This window comes from Xenopus tropicalis, chromosome 5, assembly GCF_000004195.4.
Source record: "Xenopus tropicalis strain Nigerian chromosome 5, UCB_Xtro_10.0, whole genome shotgun sequence".
NCBI lineage: Eukaryota > Metazoa > Chordata > Amphibia > Anura > Pipidae > Xenopus > Xenopus tropicalis.
Genome location: NC_030681.2, coordinates 60,006,831 through 60,028,845, shown reverse-complemented (window position 1 = coordinate 60,028,845; position 22,015 = coordinate 60,006,831). Strand labels below are relative to the sequence as shown.

At 40.2% G+C, this 22,015-nt stretch overlaps 1 protein-coding gene across 1 annotated transcript in view; it reads right to left on the bottom strand.

Moving 5' to 3' along the window:
* plg (plasminogen) overlaps positions 1-22,015 on the bottom strand; it is a 186,876-nt gene that overhangs the window by 123,864 nt on the left and 40,997 nt on the right. The window contains exon 8 of the mRNA XM_002938570.5: positions 2,546-2,708. Within this exon, the coding sequence (XP_002938616.2) occupies positions 2,546-2,708 (163 nt within the window). The remainder of the gene's footprint in view (positions 1-2,545; positions 2,709-22,015) is intronic.

Genomic DNA, 22,015 nt, shown 5'->3' with positions numbered 1-22,015 from the left:
CTATACAACTGAGACACCAGCTAATAAAAGTTTCCTTTTAAATAGATCCAATTTTAATAATATAACTATTGATGAATGGGTGACTAAGGAAAAGATTCAAAGGAGATGTGAACAAGTAAAGGGAAACAAAGGTTCAGGACCAAATGGTATTCATCCCAGGGTAATAAGAAGCTTGTTCTGTTGTAATTACACAACATCTTTAAATAAAGTCACAATGTATACATAAAATACACGCATATTGTATATAATAGAGATATGATGCAAGCAAGTCTACCTGAGATAGCAGTCACCCAGTTGTGCCATGAGAACTTGTTTGATTGTCCACACACTATAAATTGCTTGTGTCTAAATACATTTCTAAAGCACGGGCTCCATCATGTTATAAAGTTAGATAAACAAATTATTTGTAGGGATAATTGATTGTACTGAGTGAGGTGAGGTTTATTATTTGTAGAATTATGGCATATAACCACATAGGTCTTGCACTTTCATAACCTTATCCTTGAGTTTATTAATTTGCATAGTTATTGATTTACTGGTGTCTGGGACTGAGTATAGAAAAAATATCCAAGGGTCAGACTTCCTGCGCTGGATACAAAATCTGCTGGATCTGCATTATAAACTGTGTTGAGAGTACATGTTGGTCTAAATGATAGGTTGCATGCCTCATGGATTTCACTCCAAAAAGATAAAAAAATCTGATTTCTAGAGGCCTTTCATTCAAATGAAAAAAAAACACAGTCTTGGTAAAACCCCCATGCATTACCAGGCTTACTTGGCACTCCACCTTTGTTACTCCTCTCATCACTGATTGCAGACATAGTTCCCTTGTAGTCCATCTGCAGAACAGTCCTTCCTGAAGTTTCAGATATTTAGCTGTCATGCTGATTCAAAACACAAGTATTTGAATCCAAAACATTGTCATTTATGTGCAAATTAATTGTCGGCGATCATGGGTGTGAATTTTTTTCAATTTACTTTCTTCTGAGGCAGTGCAATGACACCTATTTGGTTTATATGTCAAAATGATGTAAAGGATGGAAAGTCCACCACTCTTGATGTTGACCATCAACGACAATGGTCTCTGGTCAAAAGGAGGGATTATAGGTCTCCCGAAGCATGCAGTGCCACTGTTCATTATGCAGTTTCACGGTGTAGGTCATGTAAACAGGAAAGTCATAGCAAGTAAAATACTGAAACGTTTTTGTGTTTTAGATCTGAAACAGATGGTCAACGTGCAACTTGACAGGTGTATTATATGCACACAAAACAACATTACATCCAGTCCTGTAAAATATCAGCATCTGCCACCACCGCATATGCCATTCCAATGTATACATGCCTAAGACAACTGGAGGGTATCAATACCTTTTTTGTCATAGTGAACAGGTTCAGTAGGTAAATGGGATCAATACTTACCCCCTGTGCTAGCTGAGATACGCATGACTCCGCATGCTAGCACCAAATTATCTCCATTTGAAATTTGAATGGGTAGACCTTTTCCCACTCCGTGGACAAGGACTCCCTTGGTCAATGTACCAGGCAATTAGGATCAGATACAGGAACAATATGTAACTGAATTGACAAAGGTTTTGAATGGTCACTAAGGTGATGTTTCTCTTTCATTTCCTATTCCTTCACAGGAACCTACACATCCATATCAACCAGGAGATATCGTGCTCGTACGGAGACTCCATCCAAAGAAAGGTGGAACAACCCCATACAGAGGTCCCACCACTGTGATAGCCATCACCAGAACAGCTGTCTTGACATCTGACAGCAACCAATGGATTCATGCAATGCGCCTCAAGAAGGCCCCTGTGCGGGTGAACCAGCTGTTGAGTCTGTCAAATTCTTGTTTTAACAGGAATTGTCTACATCATTGTTTTCCTTAGCACGGCATGTGTGTATTATCCTGAGAAAATGTCCTGGTTGTGTGGACAGTCTCCGGACTGCCCCAATGGGAACATGATAGTAGATAAAAGAGCGTTAGACAAATGATAATTTGTGGGAATACATGGCACGAGTTGTTCTGAACACATGTGTTTAAAGTACTTCACTGGTGCAACTGAACTGATTGTTTTGTAGCTGTTGCTACTCCCACCGCAGTTCTCACTTATATCTTTCATGCTAAAAACAATAACTCTGAAGTACAAGATTTTGATACAGAAACACATGACCCCATATATGCTTATGTCGCTGATCAAAATGCTACCAAACATATGAAAAAAGAAATTTGCTACCATAATAACTCACAATGTAACCGCAAGTGATATACTGTATGCTATAACATGACTTGTAAGGTTGATGAAATTCCTGCATATATTCAGACACACCTTTTCAAAAGTGACGGCCCACACCCTTGTACCCTTGTACCTGAACATAACTAAGCTGCATAAATCAATATAGATAGCAAAAGCATCATACTGAGTTTACACCCCAGTTCATAAGCAATGAGGATAACAGATCTCATATCTGTATTATTGTTATTATTATTATTATTATTATTATTAATTGCAGTTACCTTTTCAACATAGAAACTTACTTGCATGGATAGTTGTCTGGGGTTCTAATGTGTTTGTGAGGCACCTGCAAACTCCATTCTTGACATGTTTTTCCTGATGCAGTCACAGCAATATTTCCACTATAGTTCTCGCCTTTCCCAGACAAACATTGCACCCCTGGAGCAGATGTTGGTGGATTTGTTGCTTTCATTTAGACAGAGAATAGAAAAAACTTATTAAAAAACAAAAGAAGTGTAAATAGATTCTCTAGAAAAATACTTTTTAGAGGAAATTAACTGCATTATTATTTTTCCTAATAGACATTTAAAAGTAAAAAAAAAAGTAAACTTTATCAGAAAGGTCTATGTAAATGTAAATAAGCACTCACAGAAAAGCTGCACAAGTCTTCTATGTTTCCTTTTATGTAAACATGTTCTTCAGGTATCTGACTTCCTCTCTCAGAAAGATCCTTCATTTCTGGGGCCAGAGTCTGTGCAGTTCTCTCCTCTCTCCCCTCTCCTGCTCCCCCTGCCACAAGAATGCTAAGAACTACCCCCCCCCCTTAGCATACCTCCCAACATTTCATTAAGAGAAAGAGGGACAAAAATATATGACGCTGGTAGTGCGGCAAAAATGTTTTGGCCACACCTGCTTTGTGACCACGCCCCACATGCCACACCCACTTTACATGCCCCAGATGTGCCAGTATAATCGCTAAATAAAAACAATAAAAGACATATTAACTTTAAAGGTGCCAGTATGACTACATTAAATTGATAAAGGGCATATTAACCCCAGACATGCCAGTAAAATTACTAAATGAAACTGATAAAGGGCATATCAACTTCAGACATGCCAACAGTTCTGTGCATTTTCCAACTTATAAACAGGGCCAATTCCAGTGGTACATATATTTGTTATTTCCTTCCATTCTTAATCAGTTGAACGCAAAAAAGAATTAATGTACCACTAGAATTTCTTGCCATATTAACAAGGCCTAAGGTTCCCAGACTTATAAGGGCCCCTTTAAAATGTCTGCTATATTTTATGAATGCATGCTGTGCTCAGCCAGAGATTCCCAGGAGTAAGAGATATATGTTAGGGGTGGGAAGGTGAAACTGCCCAGCACACAAATAAAAGCAGCAGCCTCTTCTGCCTGATAAAAGACAGAGGCACCCTCAGCCCCTGACCCACTGAGCAGGAGAGGAATGCAGCCAATGCCCATAGTTAACTCTGGCCTGTCACAAATGCTCCTCCCAGGACAATTAAACTTCAAGGTAAACCTGTGAGCTTGAGGTAGCAGGGGAGATTGAAGAGTTAAGGGGGCGGGCTTTATTCCCCGGAGCAGAGCAGGCACAGCAATCAATTAAATGGCAAAGCTGAAAAGCGGGACATATAACAGTGAATCCGGGACAGCCGGAAGTGCCATAAATATCGGGACGGTTGGGAGGTATGCCCTTAGGAATATGTGATCAGACCTACCAACAGCTAGGTACAAGCAGGAAGCTATTTAAAATGGCAGCTGCTGTCTTAAGCAAACAGAGAAAGCTTCTAGAGCTGTTTACACAGGTATGGTAATTCTTTCTGCAGTATAGATATACTGTTCTAGGTGGCACTAATGTGGCAAATCTATTGGCAGTAAAATCCCACAATGAATTTCCTTCTCCTTTAATAGTAATACCTATTACGAAGTACAGCACTTAGCAGGTGGTATGCAAAAAAAAAAGTTTTTATTTATTTATTTATAAACCCAAAGCATTTCCTAAAGGAATACAAGCAAGGTCTAAATAAATAGATAGATATGTAGATATTATAATAGATATTATTTCTGCATGGACAACCTTTGTCAATTCAACATTTCTTAATATAATCTGATCTGTTTTGTATAATGTTGTCATCACATAGTATGTACAGGGCAATGATGTAGATTTACCATTAGCACTTAAGTACTAGAACAACATTAAAAACATCTTAGCTATTATATGCTATGCAGTGTAAACCCTTCACCGTACATGGCTGCATGATACTCCCTACAGCTCAAAAACAGCTCATTTTTTTAATAGTACAAAAGCTTCTAAAGCAACTATATTCTAGTTGTATAGTATATATTCATTGTAATGTCTTGATATCATTCACCTACTTTTACTAACCCATTTATGTAGTAATTGTTTTACATAAGTTTAGGGGTTTGGTAAATGTTAGAAGGGTTAGTGACACATGTATGTATGTATGTATATATATATATCTTTATTTATAAAGCACTACTTAAGTACGCAGTGCTGTACAGTAGACACATGAGGGTTGATTCACTAAAGTGCGATAACGAATATTGCATGCTTTTTTGCATTAAAATTGATGCAAAAAAACACACAATTTGCTAAAGTATTATCGCATGTGTTACGTCGCATATCGCGTGCGTTAATTCGCACGCAACCGCATGCGTTAATTTACCGCATTGCATTAATTAGCGAGCAGAAATAATACTAACGCATGATTCACAAACACTTAGACGCGCTAAATATTGCATTACTATATGCGAAAATTAACACCTACTTGGAGCAGACAGTAATTATAGAAAAGTACAGTTAATGAGCTTTTGGCAACACAATATGGACTTTGCAGTGTGATTTATTCAAGTATGTGTTGGCCCTAGAGTGATGCATCCTCCAGTTTTTACGAACGTAATGATGTGTATTGCCAATATGGCGTGCGTGCGATAAGTAGCACGCGCAACAAATAGCGCACATTGCGTCGAATACCACACGAAAATAGTCTTCGCAACTTACATAACGCAAACAGCGTCGCATCTAAATTAACGCAAATATACTTTTAGTGAATCGTGCGTCAAGACGCAAAAAATTTGACGCGATAAAATTTTTAGCGCATGCTATAAATAGCGCTCGAAATATCGACCTTTAGTGAATCAACCCTATGTTCCTTAATGAGGAACTCCACCATAAATGGTTTTTAATTCTGAGTAACTTAATAAATCAATAGTTAATGTAATAAATGCATTATTCATATATTAATTAAACAACATTTAAAGTTATTTGTAAACTAAAACCAGACTTGTCTGCCCCGTGCTGCATTGCTGGTTCTGACTCTTGAAACAATATTTTAAAAAGCCAGCTTTCCTACAGCCAAGACTCTTTTTTAATAAATTGATTTTGGAAAGTTGTTTAGAATTATGTTTTCTTTTATTAGACACTAATTTATTTTTGGGGTTGACATGTCCTTTAAACATTTCACAGCATACTATTTTACCACTTGAGGTTTTTTTTTAAATAAAGAATTACTAGAGTTAAGAGTTATAGCACAGCTGCTTAGCACTACCCCCAAATAATCCAAGCACACATAAAACAGCAGCCCCACCCAACGCCTTCATTTTTCCACCTACCATGATTTACTGCATTAATGCACCTGTTACATTAGACCCTCAGTTTCATGTGGGACCTTTCATATGGGAGAAAGGGAGAGGTGCTCCAAAACTATACCTCCCAGCTGCACAAACATGATTTTTGGATGTCAGGAGGTCTTAAATCAACAACAAATGTTTATTTAGCAAACAAATAATGTACTCATGTACTACGTTAACTCACGACTGAGGTAACGTAGTCTCAGCAATATACAACTTCAGGGCATATCATACACTGAAACTTCTCTTTGAATCTGGACAGAGTGGATCCCACTTCACCTCTGTGACAACTTTTAGTGAACCTGGATTACCTCCAGTGAAACCTCCAGGGAATTATCTGATTCCCCTTCCACTATGATCCCTACATTAACGGGCAGTATCACCTGGGAGAGATACCCCTCAATCTATCACTCCCATGTTGGAGCTCAGATCTCCTTTTTATAGCTGTTCTGCCTATCCTACACTCATTACATTACATTACATTAACATTTATTTATAAAGCGCCAACATATTCCGCAGCGCTGTAAATATGTAATGGTAGTTGATAAGGTGGATGATGGCAGATTTCAACATTTGGGAGGGTTCCGCCAGTTTCTGCACGTTGGTTTGCTGCCCTGCTGATTTACTAATCCACGAATCCGAATGGGAAAAATTTGGATTGGAAAACGAACATTTTGCGACTTTTTCGTATTTTTTGCGACTTTTTCGTAGCCGTTACGACTTGCGCGAATTGTCGCGACTTTTTCATAGCCATTACAAATTTCGTGAATTGTCGTGACTTTTTCATAGCCATTACAAATTTCGTGACTTGTCGCGACTTTTTCATAGCCATTATGACTTTCGTGAATTGTTGCGACTTTTTCATAGCCATTACGACTTTCACTAATTGTCACGACTTTTTAGTATTGAGCGCTCGAAAAAGTCACAAAATACCGATCATTATGAAAAAAACGCATTCGGATGCTTTTCGGACATTTGTGGATTAGTAAATGTGCCCCTTAGAGTGTACTATCTACATACCTCATTCCCTGTTCTCCTTCATTCCTCATTCTTATGCTATGGACACAACACTTTTAGGGCCTTGCTGTCCCAGGCTCTTCAGCAGACACACACCTTCATCAGCAGGTGGAAGCCAAACAGAAAGAGAGGCTTCCAGTGAGTATATTAAACTAGAACACAGAGAGGTTACTACTCATCCAGGCCAATAGACCTAGGTATCCAGGTTACATGTATCAGAAACTGTGGAAATGAACCCTACTCCCTCCTCACTGTTTTTAAGACTCAAAACTCTCCCAACAAATCGAACCTTACATGTATATTAGACTACACAGACACCAATTATTTGCAGGTGAAAGTCAGACACAGCTATTTCCAAAAATCAGAACAAAACACTGCCATAGCAGTTTTTAAAAATGTCTTAATTTAAATAAAAACCTATAATCATAACAAAAGTGTCATGATCTGTGTGGCAGGAACCCTGGAGATTGCACTCTTTTGTGAGCAGGAGAGCCCTGCTGAGACCTGTCTTTACTGCTGTGGAATGACAGGAAGAGCTTGAACATGGCAGAGCTTGATCTAAAATGCAGTACAGATAGGGATTTAACAGAACCATAGTAAAATGCAGGCAAGGAGTCAGGGCAGGCAGTGTAGAATCAGAGACAGGAGTCAATAACCAGGGGATCAGAATCAGGAACAAGGCTTAGGCAGGAACTATAGCAAACAGAGCCAGCTTGGTCACAGATTGCAGGAAGAAATCGCCTTTTAGATTCAAATTTGGTGCTACAGCTTTGTCACGGCACTCCACTGAGCATTATAATGAATACCATGATGTAATGGAGCATGCATGCTCAGAAGCATGAATAATCAGGATGCACCAATGCGTGTGCATGTGTAGAAGGACCCGGGGACCAACACACTGAGAGGTGTAGTGAGTGAAGAATTTAGGGTAATAGCGGGCACTCCGGGCTAGAATACTCTTGCCCTTTAACCACAAAAAAAAAAAAATGTATACAAAGTATATAATATCCAGGTCCTAGGGTTTTAGCAATCCCCCCATAGGAGGATTATATATACCAGTAAAACCCCATATAAACCCTGCACACCAGAAAAAACCTCCTTAGGGAGGTACTATAGTTAAAAAAGCATTTTATTAATCAAAAGCATGATGTTAAAAAGTTTTTATACTTTAACAATATATATCCATCAAGAAACAAGTACATACATACCACCCCGCAATTTGATCGAAAAAAGAGAATATGAAGGCAGATACTCTGGATGGGAGAATACCCCAATGTTTCGGCTCAAATGCCTTTGTCAAGGGAGCTCTAGTGCCCATAGTAAGAATGATGATACTGAATCATTAAAACTTCTTTGAAAATTTGAAGCAAATTGATAGACAGTTTCTCCTTGGTCCTGGGGGATTATGAATGGGTTTTTAAGGGGTGTACTATGGGTACTTTTTGTGTTTTAATAATGAGACTATATCCATTATTTTATGCACAAGCACTTACATGTATTGTATATTTGTTATATTTCACTATATTATTGTGGGTTAATATGTTTAACACTGACATATATGAATATAGGTATTGACACTGTTATGAAACAAATTAGGTTTATTATGCAATTATACAGTTCTAAAACTTGGTTTAAATGATATTCTATTACTGTCACATGGCTCTACATAGGCATATATTTTTTTGAGATGATAACTTATTATATTTGTATTTTTTATATAGCACTTGTGCACTTTATACACATGGTCACTTTTTGTGTGATATATCAAATGAAGGCTCATTATAGAGAATGTTTATATATGCTGATTGTATTTTGAAGTGTGAACATATTGTGTGGGGAAAGTGTTTTTGTGTTATTATTGTATTATTATTATTATTATTATTGTATTGTATTATTATTGTGTTTTTGTGTTATTGTGAAGAAATTTGCATTGAAAACGGGTTGCTAGGTAACAATAGATGCTTATTTGCGCGAGGTTTGCGTGAACTTTTACGTATGGGCATGCGTGATTACGTGCATGCAAAAATACGCATGTGTAGTAGATGGGGCGCAATATCGTGGAAGCCAATGTGACGTTCGCGGAAGTGACATATGCGGAAGTGATGTCACGGTACCCGAGGATGCATTAATGCAGTAATTTTTGGCGCCAAACAAGGTTTAAAAACTGTGTAACTTACTATGGGCACTAGAGCTCCCTTGGTGTTTGAGCCGAAACGTTGGGGTATTCTCTCATCCAGAGTATCTGTCTTCATATTCTCTTTTTTTTTATCAAATTGTGGGGAGGTATGTATGTACTTGTTTTTTGATGGATATATACTGTTTAAGTATAAAAACTTTTTAACATCATGCGTTTGATGAATAAAATGCTTTTTTAACTATAATATCTCCCTAAGGAAGTTTTTTCTGGTGTGCAGGGTTTATATGGGGTTTTACAGGTGTAGTGAGTGAACCAGTCACCAAGGGCACTTTACAGTACCCCCCTCAGAAGGAAGTGCTGGGGGCTTCCTTTTCACTACCACAAAGATGATAGCGAAATAGGTCAACAAACAAGTCTATGGAAATATCAGACCAAGGCTGCACTAAAATTGGCAGTGCCTGAGGTAAACCACAAGGAAAGGAGCAAGGCGTCTTCAGTAGTGCACAAAAAGCAGCAACAAACTTTGTGACATCCTGGACAAAAGAAGGCTACCAAAAGTGCCTGGCAATATGTTTACCTGTCTTCTTAAAGGAATACTGCCAAAAAGGAATTTCAAAACGCATCAGCTAATAGAGCTTTTTTATTAACAGCTTTTTTTATATTTAATTTAGAAATTTCACATGGGGCTAGCCATATTCTTCATTTTCCAGGGTACCACAGCCATGTGACCTGTGCTCTGATTAACATCAGTCCCACTTTACTGCTGCACTGCAAATTGGAGTTATATTACCCCCTCCCTTTCCCCCCCAGCAGCCAATTAGCAGAACAATGGGATGGTAGCAAGATAGCAGTTCCAAGTAGATATCAAAATAGCACTCAACAGTAAGAAATACAAGTCCGGCTTGGGACTCCTCCAGTTTCATGGGAGTAGGAGAAAAAATAGGTTATATGAAAGCAGTTTTATAGTGTAGTGCTGGCTCTTTCTGAAAGCTCAGAATCAGACACAATGCACTGAGATGGCTGCCTACACAGCAATATTACAACTAGGTTCAAGAATACAATTTTAAATGGTAGAGTGAATTATTTGCTATGTAAACAGTGTAATCTAGAAATAAAATGTACACCATAAAAATCATGGCAGTATCCCTTTAAAACCAGGATGGCTGGCATTCACCCCATGCAAGAGTGAATGTCTTGTCCGGAGGATATTCAGGGGGTGGCACAGAGGAGGACAAAGTCTGAGACACAGGACCAATAACCTAGGGAAGGAATTCAGAAACTTCTTCAGAAGACAGGGACCATTGTGCTTTGACATGTTTAAAGCTAGGCCTGTAGGAAATAAAAAAAACTTTTAATTTGGAGAAAAAAAAGCACCCAACAAGCCAAGGGTGGATTTAGTCTTTTGGCACAAGAAATGTATTTAGGATTCATGTGGTCAGTAGGTATAGTGATAGGTTCCACGGAACCCTCCAAAAGATGGCACCACTCCTCCAAGGCCAACTTCATTGGCGACAGTTTACAGTTGCTGATATTGTAGTTTCTCTCTGCAGGAGACAGTTTCCTAGAGAAAAAGGCACACAGGTGTATAGCCTGGAAACTGTAGCACTGTGATTGAATGGTACCCAGAGTCGGAGGTGTCCACTTTGAAGACAAAAGAACAAAAAGTGTCAGGGTGGACCAGAACAGGTTCAGAACTCAAAGAAAGCCTTTTGTGCTTTAGGCAACCAGGAGGTTTTAGCTTTGTGGGTAAGGACTGTAATGGGAGTGAGATCTGTGAAAAACCTTTAAAGTATAAGGAAAGCATGTACCCCAAGTTTCCAGTATGTAATAATATCCCCCTGGCTGTACACGATTGATAAAGTATTTTTTGAAAATTATTACAATCTCTCCTGTTTGCCCTCTGATACTAACTTCAATTACAGCTCGGTCACATCCGCCATATTCCTCCCCATAACGTCACTAAGATGGCTTTGCTCTGAATGATTTGTGCATGCACAAAATTTCCCCCACCCCATGACCCCAGCATTACACATATTCTTGTGCACTGTTACACAAATTAAAGTGCATGATCTTCCTTACAGCTCAGAGGGCAGGAGCAGAAGTAAAATATGCACCATTAGGCTCATAGGCAACCCTGGTTTTCAAATAGGCCATGGACTTTCTATACACTTCCAAGGTTGATATGGAAACGTGGTACAAAAGGGGTCAGGCAGAGGCAATGTCAGTCAGGCAAAGGGTCAAGGGCAGGCAGTGCAGATTCAGCATTAAAAACCAGGTAAATGGTCAAAAACCAGTGGATCAATTGTAAACAAGGCTTAGCTAAGTTCTAGATACCTAGAACCAGCTTAGGCAACAAACAAGAGCGCACTATTTAAATTTGAATTTGGCTCCAAAGTGACATCAGTGCCTCCGCTGACGTCATGACGATGCACCAAAACTACAGCGCATGTGCATACCATACTGGAATGTGCCTGGAGGTGTGGCGCACAATACATCTCTTGGGACTGGCGTGCCTGCAGGTAAGAGTGGGCGCTGGTCTCCTGGCACTCGTAGCAGGTCTTCATTTAGCCCTTTCTAGAAGGCTACCACCAATGTGTAATTTTTCCAGGAAATGTCAGTGGCCAAGGTTCAGAAAGCAATTGCATATTCAGCAGTAGAGGGTAGTGTTGAGTGAATCTGTCCCATTTCGCTTTGCTGAAAAATTAGGCAAAAAAATCTTTGAAAAAATTTGCGAAACAGCGGGAAATTTCCATGACGCACATAAAAAAATTGTTGCACGCGTCAAAAAGAATGCTGCGCAAAACATTTTTTTTGGACGCACAGAATTTTTTAACATGTTCGACAATTTTTTGACGGAGCGAAAGTGAAGCGAAGCAAGAAAGATACTCAACCAATCCCCAAGATAAATTCCTTCATTCCCAACTTCAGAACATATTGTATGAACATACTGTATTTAGATACTGGGATTTACATATTTACATTGTGGAACTGGACTAGAAGTAAAGGGATTTTAGGTGCCATAAAGCATTACTTTTCAGTGGAACAACATGTGGTAGATGGAACAAGATGAGGTAGGGGGTGAAAGACTGTGGTGGTGGGAAATGGTTCTTACTAATCACCAGCAGAATATTATGATTTTGTCTAAATCTGAGGAAGAATGTGTCAGTTATGTGAAGTTATCTCTGAACTGTGACTAACTTAGTGGTGGTCCAAGGCTGGGAGAAGGCCAGGGGGCTCTCAGGAAGACTAAAATTTAATCTAGAGAGACAGTTCTTTATTTTTGATGCCATGTAAAGATAAGCACCTTCTTAATGTGTTTTGAGTGAATAATTAAAGGCAAAGTCTTATTTTGCATTTTCTGGTCCTGTCTCTTTATTGTATTAGAAATCGGCTTGTCTACCATTTCAAAAGCTAATCTTCCCAAAGTTTTAATATACTCCATTTGAAAAACAGGCAGTACATCTGCTCCTTGTTAGTCAGAAAAACTGCATTGTTTTAGATAGAAACCTATTAAGAGTCAATGATTTTGTTTTGTGCAATTATTCTTTAAATTAAGGTGCCTAAACTTAAATTCATTTTCTGTGTTTTGTGCCTTGGGCTACTTTTCCTCCAGAGAGCAAGTCCCAGCTATCTACCCCCTGGCATTTACTGGAGGGTGCTCTGGCACAAAATAATTGAATAAAAGGCAATGTAGTGTTGCAGAGACATCCAATTAAAGGGGCAATTAATCAAACAATGTTTGCAACATGGATGAAATTGGGAAGCAGGTGATGCTGTCTAATGCTGTACTTCAGCAAGCAAATGCCAAGCAGTGCCAGACAAATGCTGCTCAGCAACACTTGCTGGCAAGTGTGCCAAAAATTGACACAGAGATCCCAGCAGTTGCTCAGAGAAACCTGATCAATATCTACATAAGTTGCTTCCTCCAAGAGGAGAGATTAAAAAGAAGGATAACAAATGGTTGAGAATAAAAGAAGGTTGAACTACAGATGAACTACACAAAGAGTAATTGATTTTGACCCTGTTACTGCCAAGGCTTATCAGACAGATGTCTTTAAACTCTCAAATGTTTGACCTGATCCAACTGATGAAAAGTGGTTACAGCCAGAATCCCCGACCCGACCTAAAATCATTAAAAGGGTAGTGCTGGATTACCTCAGGTCCCTCCTAGTTCAAAAATAGGTGAGCCAAGGAAACCTCAAGACAGCCAACCAGCATGAGGAGCTGATGAAGAGATACTTAATCGCAGGAGTATCCCATAGCAACCCTGGAGTTTAAAACTGCAGTTGGTACACTGACAGGAGTTCTACAATGCCTGCTACTTAAAGAAACACACCAAAAAATAAAAGTAGCTATGCTGGGTAGCCATGAGGGCAGCCATTTAAGTTGAAAAAATGAAAAAAGGTACAGGTTACATAGCAGAAAACAGATAAGCTCTGTAGAATACAGAGTGTATCTGTTACTTGTGCCATTTAGCCATAATGCAGTTTGAATAGCTACCCCCTTATGAATAATTAAAGGCAAAGTCTTATTTTGCATTTTTGGTCCTGTCTCTTTTTTGCATTAGAAGTTCACTTGTCTACCATTTCAAAAGTTAATCTTCCCACAGTTTTAATATACTCCATTTGAAAAACAGGCCCATTCCCAACCTGCACCCAGACCTGGGAAAGCGGCTGTCGACTTGCCCCATCTCTGACATCATGAAGGGGGTGGGACAAGCAGGCTCACATTTATATAGCCTGCTGGAGGCTGAAGTTCCGCAGTGAAAGGTCATCGACAGGGAGGGCAGAAGTGAGTGCTCAGCCCAAACCTGCCTGGGACCTGCAAGCAGTGTGCAAAAGTTGGCCAAAACTGGTGAGTACCGTTTGTTTTGGGCCGGCCCACACATAAATAATGGCTACTTAGCAGCTTTGTTTATAAAAACTATAGTAGTGTTTTTGAACACACAACTTTTACCAGTGTAGGACAACAGTATATATAAAAATATGAATATATAATATAAAATAATTTAATAAATGATAATATAGTACATAGGATTTAAAGGCTGCACAGAGAGTGTACAGGCATGTCATCTGTGTTCTGGATGATAGACAGAAACTATCTGACATGTTTAATTTTAGGGGGGGCGGTGTTAATTTAAGTTACAGGTGGAGGGCAAATAAATGTATTTTTAGATAAATATTTCAAATTCACTTTATTTCCCACATTTCTGCTAAGATAGTTTAATAAACTTGAAGATAAATACATGTTTCTGTTTATCATGTCTGATGGAATATTTGTTTAGTGTTTGGTTAAGTTAAAAGGTTGTGGGGCACCTTCCCTCTGCCTACCATATTAAGGAAGTATAGTTAATCAGTTAAATTCTTACCCAGCTGTGTGTTCTCTGGTTTCAGACAACTATAAATTAGAGGCTGCACAGTGAGAGTGTAACATGTGATCCAGGTGCTGCTAAAATGTGTTATGAAGCAGTTCATATCCCAAGTTGCAGTAAGCAAATGGTTTAGGGATGAGTAGTAGTGGGCTTGATGGTGCTACTCAATGTGTGTCTTGACACATGTATTTAAACTAGGAAAAGCTGTTCCAGGGAATATACCCTTGTTAGAGACAAAAATAGGTTTTACTTTTGGAATCTGATTAACAGAATCTAGTAGAATTGTATTTAGGGCGAAGGGCAACCCTAGTGGAGATTAGGGTTCTCAATGACCAGACACTGGCAGGGGCCAGTGAAGTGGAAGGTGGGGATAGGACATTTGGGGTAAAAAAACAGGCAGGTTTTGTCTGGTCCGCAGATTGTCTAACAGATTTGCTGTTTTGAAAGATGTATGGCATAAGCTGAATAAATATATGGCATACAATGTCCCTCAGAGCAGCCCACAGGTCTCTTCTGCCTGTGGAGAGGGGAAAGAGTATTGTGAAGCCAAGTTGTGGTAATAGGGGATTTAATCATTAGAAAATGCTATAGGGTAAGTTGTCGGCACAACTCTAGAGTGTGTTATTTGCCTTATGGGGGCAAGTAGACAGACCCTATAGGCAAGTAGGCATGGGGGATGGTATTGTAGGTGCTTCATCGTCCATAGGAAAAGAAATTTCATGCCGGGCAATGAAGCACCTAATCAGTCTCTTATATTCTGGCTCTTCCCACTGATTGCCTGACGAAGGGGTACGCCCCCGAAACGTTGCATTTTGAATAAACACGCAAGGGCTAAGCCCTGCTTGCACTTTACTTGTCGTGCTGGCTGAAATATTTTGATCTTCCCACTGATTGGCCATTCTGTTCCTGTTTGCCAGCCCTGCTTCTAAAGTATCCCAATAAATCTGACAATATACATATATATTTATAAACTATAATAGTGGCTGGCCAGCTTCCTTTGTAAACACTCTCCTATACCCCATATACACACCTCCCAACATTTGGAAAATGGAAAGAGGGGCAAAAGGAAATGCTGTGTGTAGTGTGCCGAAATGTTTTGACCCCACCCATTTTTTGCGACCACACCCCCTAAATACCACTCCCATTTTACAAAATTTGGCAGGTTATTTAAAGTTTGAACACATTTCTGGGGGGTTTTAGGGTCTTCTTTTATGTGTTATTACAGTTTTGCTAAAGCAGGCGAAATTGGCCTTTAAGCTGCAAGTCTCAGTTCCCCCCAGAGACCTGTTTAGCTTATTAGTTACAATTTTATCTCAGTGCAGGTGTGGCTTGGTAACTTTCTGGGCTCTCTGCCAAAAGCCCAATTATTTAATTAAGTCTGAGAAACAATGTATCTAAGTGCAGGTATAGCTTGTTAAGATTTCTGGGCTCTCTGCCAAAAGCTACTTTTTAATTACGTTTCTATCTTTTTTAGTGTTCTGTGCAGGAGATCAAAGTGAATCGAGGGACTTTTCAGTAAGAATCCGTGACTGCAGGTTCAGCTGTTCGGGACAGTTGGGAGGTATGCCCATATAGTAGGCATTATTAGTCCCAGCTTGTATACCACATACTGTAAGTGACTGTTTGCTTTTGGTCAAATGTTTTTAAAATAATATTTTATATATGTTTGTGTTATGTACAGTGCAGCACATTCTCATGATTTGTACTCTCTACTAAGTGCCCCCTAGTTACACAGTTATGTAAATTGCAATCAATTTATGGACTTTTGGAGGAGGGCTGACAAGGATCTGACCTCTACAGCCCACTGGGTTTTTCCTGGTGCCCAGTCTGACCCTGTAAATAGTACATAACTGTTAAAGGAGAAAGAAAGGTAAAAACTAAGTAAGCTTTATCAGAAAGGTCTATGTAAGTACAGCTATAAGCACTCACAGAAACACTGCACTATCTCTGTCAAAATATTTGTTGTGTCTGTCTGGCGTCCATTACTATCTGCACCACACAAGCTCTATCTAGTTGTAGTCCAACTACACCCTCAGCTCCATTTTATATCTCCCACTTAGTGGAGGCCCATTCCTTTGTATTAAGGTCGCATGTAACACATGCTCTATACCAATTATTAGCCTCGGTTTTGCCATATCCTAGCCAAACAAGTGTTACAAGTGCATTTTGAGATCAGAGCAAAAAATATAGGGAGGGGCTTTATTGATAAGGACTTCATAAATCATTTGAATTCAATTCTAGAGGAGATTGGGAGCCAGTGAAGAGATATGCATTGGGGAGCGGCTGATGGTGAATGGTGAGGTAGATGAATAAGTCTAGCAGCAGTGTTTAGAACAGATTTATATAACTGTACTTCTCTTCTTTATTCTCCTCCCTATCCTCTAAAACACAGTGACTTTTCCAACATCCTAGACATTCTGTACTCTTTATTGGTTTTAGTCTTATCTTTCTGACCATTCCTTTAAGGTTGCCTTGTTTATCTATAGCTCCACCTCACTCCTTCTCTCTATTGATGTTCCTCAAGTATCTGTTTTAGACCCTCTGCTGTTCTAAATCTAAACAGCTTCTCTAGGGAAACTTATTCAGTCATTTGGACCTCAGTACCTCGAGACTCACAGTAGACTCTCAACTGTCTTTTACACCTCACATCCAAACACTTGCCAAATCTTGTCGTATTCACCATTGTCGAATATGCCCTAACCTTACTTTCTTTTTAAATCAAGAAAGAGTACAGAATGTCTAGAAAGAGCGGGCGGTCAACCGTGCCAAAGAGCTGTGGGGTTTGAGAAAGCTAGAAGTTTGTTAACTTCATTTGTATAGTGGATGTAAGGGAACTGCAGGTTAATCTGAGATTGTCATCAAATGGTATGCTCAGTCTAATAGAATCTAATGAGGGCCTTAAAGAAATGAGCATGGTCTTGGGCAGTTACAGTAATGGGTGGAGGATGTGGAGGGGGAAAGTAGGGAATTAAATGTTGCAAACAGTCACTGTGTTTTAGAGGATAGGAAAGGAAGGAGAATAAAGAAGAGAAGTACAGTTGTTGACATAGCTTGATTGCAGCAGGACAGCATGAACTTGAAGCAAATAAATTCAAAATCAGTTTGTGACTTCCTCCACTGGCGTTCAGCTGATCTACTACATCTTCTGAGGTGCCGAGTTAAGCTAGTGTCCCAGGGTTGGGGTTTAGCTAGTCAAAAGTGACAGGTGGTGTCAAGATCTGACAAAAGAGCATTATTATAGAGAGAAGCTGCCATATTCAGACAGCAAAGTTTGTTAATATGAGAGATCTAAGGTGCTGCTAGTTTGAGTTTGATTTATCAAAATGTGAGATTAGAGCTCACCACAGAAAAATGTAATCACTTTCTATTTATTCCAATGGAATTTTTAGAAGTGTATTTATCAATGGGTGAACATTAGAGTTCATTATTTGATAAATATGCTTCTTAAAATGAATAAAAAGTGGGTGAATTTTTCTGTAATCTCACATTTTTTTAAATCTGCCCCTTAGTGCGTTAGTAGAAGTTGCCATTACCAGGTGCACTGTCGAAAATAACAATGGCAATATTGGAGCTTTTGGGCCAGCGTCACGAAAGTGCGATAAAAATTATTGCACGCTTTTTTGAGTTAAATAAGTCGCGACAATTAGTGCACGATTCACTACAGCATTAACGCATGCGATAAGTCGCCATATCGCATACGTAAATTTTCGCGTGACCGCATGCGCTAGTGTAACGCTTGCGTTAATTTCCGTGCTGAAAAGAATACGATCGCATGATTCACTATAACTTAGGCGCGCTAAATATCGCATTCGGCTATGCGAAAATTAACTCCTACTAGAGGCAGGCGAAAAATTATAGAAAAGTACAGTAAATGAGTTTTTGGCAATAAAATATGGACTTACAGTGTTATTTATTCAAGTATGTGTCTTTTTACTCAATTTCACTAAAGTCTTGGCATGTATGGAATTTCGCTACTAATATACAGTACTATAGCGGTGAATATGTTGTCGCCAAAATATACAGTACTATAGCGGTGAATATTTTGTTGCGATAATATACTGTACTGTAGTGGTGAATATTTTGTTGCGCAAAATACATTACTATGTATATTTTGGCGATTTTTTTTTTGTCGTGATTTTGTAATCTCGCGATTTGCTGACATTTTGTGGCGATTTTGTAATCTCGTGACATGTGCGACTAGGGGCCATTTTGTGTCATTGAGCCTGCAGCCACACTACAGAGAGGACCATGCCTGGGGTTTCTGATCTGCTACCAGGGGAGAGGCGCTATATTATCAGCGTGCTCCTGCGTTCAGGATATGATGACCCGCCGCTGGGGGACTTAGGGGTCCACGAGAGGAAGAGGGCAATCCTGGGCGAGCTAAGAGAGGGTTTGCTCGCCGGGTTTGCCCTTGATGTGGACCCCCGCCAGCTCCGGCGTCTGTGGTCTGACCTGAAGCGCAGGAGTCCAGAACTGGTTGCTGAAATTGCAGAAGGTAATTGTACTTTATTATGCTTTTACAGTATACGTTCAGTAAAAGATTTAGCAAGTAATTTGAACTAAAGGTACAAATGTAAGAAATGTCAGGGATGATGAAAGTAACATAGTAACATAGTAAGTTGGGTTGAAAAAAGACATACGTCCATCAAGTTCAACCATAATGCCAGTGAGGAACTGAAACGTTGGTCACAATAAACCTCTGAATATTATTTCACATCTTTGTGACTCCTTGTGAAAATCCTGTGTGTGCCGTCACCCTATGCCTGTCTAGATTTTGTTTTGCCACAGGCACCAAGGTATTATTGTTCCTTATGGTGTGCAGCTTCCCAGCACTTCGTATTGTATATATATATATATATATATATACACGCATCTATTTTCAAATACATATGCATAAATAAGTTTAAAGCAGGGGGGAAGCAGCAGGGAGCGGCCCATATTGTGAGTCATTTGGGGAAGGGCCACAAATGTTTTAGGGGGCCCTGGCTAACAATGTCTGTGTGTCCTTTGTATTGATGTGAGGGTTCACAGGGGGAGGGGCCATTGGGGGCGTGGGAGGAGGGGGGCCCAAAAAATGTTGTTGTGAGGGGCCCCGTTATTTATGATGGTCTATGAATGTATATATATATATGAGCTGAAACGTTGGTCTCGATGGTCTCAATAAACCTCTGATTTCTTCAACACTTTTTGCCTTGATGACCCTTTTTATGAAAATCCTGCGTGTGCCGTCATTCCAGTCTCTATACTTATGTTTTGCACAGGCACCCAGGTATCAGCATAACCTTATGGTGTGCAGCTTCCTTGTACCTTTTATATATATAATATATTACACAAAATAACATCTTGCAATACTATTTCACAGAACTTCAGCTGGCGCCTCCTCCCCAGGCCCAACCCCAGGCCCTCCAGGCTCATGTGGCCCAGCAGGCTCTACCGGCCTCCGAGGCCCGACCTCCTCCTGCCCCCGCGGCCCAACCTCCTCCGGCCCCTGCGGCCCCCGAGGCCCATCCACTGGCCCCCGAGGCCCGACCAGTGGCCCCAGTGGCCCGACAACTGGCCCCAGAGGCCCAAGAACTGGCCCCAGAGGCCCCAGGACCATCGGCCCAAGAGCCGGAAGAGGCCCCCGAGGCGGAATATGCCCCCGAGGCCCCAGACACCCCCCCCCCTTGATTCCTCCCCCAGTTTCCCCCCAGGCCCCGGACTCCCCCCAGGCCAAGCGCTGGGCGCCAGGTTCTCCTGCGCACGAGGGACCATCTGTGCAGGAGGACCTGGCCAACATGAAGGCCGAGCTGGCCCAGCTCCGGGGAAAGGTGGAACAACTAAAGAGGGACATGAGAGGACTCAAGGGCAGCAAGCCCTAAGTTTTTTTCCCCCCCTTTTTCCCCCCTTTTTTCTTTATTTTATTATTGTAGTAAAATTTGATATTTTTCTACTTTTGAACTGAGCAATGTCTACTTATTTTTCCTTCCTTGATATGGTATTCTATACTTTCATGTAGTTTCCCCTACACTCTTACATTTATCAGTAACAGCATCAATATGCTATATGGGTTAAATGTTTGCAAATATTCTGGCAACAATTTTGTCTTTAGCCCATTTTGCTGAATAGTAAAACTTGTGTTAATTAGTACATAGCGTATGTTCTGGCGAGTGTGATAACTGCCAATCCAATGTTTTGTTGCCAGAATAATTGCAATATTATATTTGTCCCCGTTTAATAAAGTGCCCATAACATATTTGCCATTTATTCTGTGTCTAAAATCTCCCACTTAATTTAAGCCACTTTAGCAAACGGACCCCTAAGTATTTGGCTAAATATTCTTAAATGCCCCCCCCCCCCCCCCCATTTTATTATCTCTAGCACTTCTTTTTTTTCTTACTTATATTTTTATTGTTTTTTGGGGGTTTTTTTTGCAAATAAACATTTATACAGCAACTCTCTAGCACTCTGTGCTCTCCCAGGGCAAAATGTTGGCAGTTTTATGCTGTCGATTTTCGCGTGCGTAATGTCATGACAATTAGCGAATGCGAAAAATAGTGTGCATGCGGAAAATACCGCACACGCTATTTATCGCGACAAGAATACCGCATGAAATACCACGCGTAAAATAGCGCGAGTATGCTTATAGTGAATCGTGCGAAAAGTCGCGAAAATTAAGACGGGATAAAATTTTTAGCGCACGCTATAAATAGCGCACGTTAAATCGCACTTTAGTGAATCGGGCCCATTTTTTCTATTGAAAAATCAGTTGTAGCATAGTGGATTTGCCTCTAGTATTGTAGGTCATGTGTGTAGTATTGTACTGTAAGGAGCACCCACTGGCACTCCTCTCCTCTTTGGTGCTATGGCCATCACATGGAGCGCAGCACCGAAGCAACTGGTGTCATCCCATTGGCCACGCTTTGAGCCTATTGCTTTTTGGGTGTTCCTCTGCCGCAGCAGTTTCTCAACACTTCAATAGGGATCCCCATGCCCGTATGGGTCTGTAAACCAGTGCCTCATACAATTTGAACTGCAACCCAGCCATTATGCTTCCAAATGTGCTATGGTGGTATATGTCATCTCCATGCTGGTGTTAGAATTTGCCCAGGCTAGAACTCAGAGTCTCCTGTTCATGGGATGCAGCATCTCCAAGTTGAGCCACAAAAGGAAGCAGGAGTTAGCAAGATAGCAACTAATTGTGATGAGTGACCATGTTGAGCAGATCATGCTTTTGCCTTCTAGCCTTAGTCACCTGATCTAACTGCAGGTAATTTCCTAATTAAAAGGCTTTTTAAGTATGCCCCTTTCTGCTCTCCTGGCTGGATCATTAAATTAAACTCCTTGGTGTGAGACAGTCAACGTTATCCTAGGAATCCTGTCCTATTCCTGTTAACCTGCATTTTCAAGTCAACATTATCCTGGGAATGCTGTCTGGGCTTCCAAGTATCCTGCCCTGCTCCTGTGAGTTTGCTAATTTTCGGGTATGACCTTTGGCCTGTTTTTCTGCCATTTCCTAATTTTATGCTTTCATTTGAACTTGTGTTCAACCTGCATTTTTGGCTCATCTTTGTCACTTTTTATATGGAATC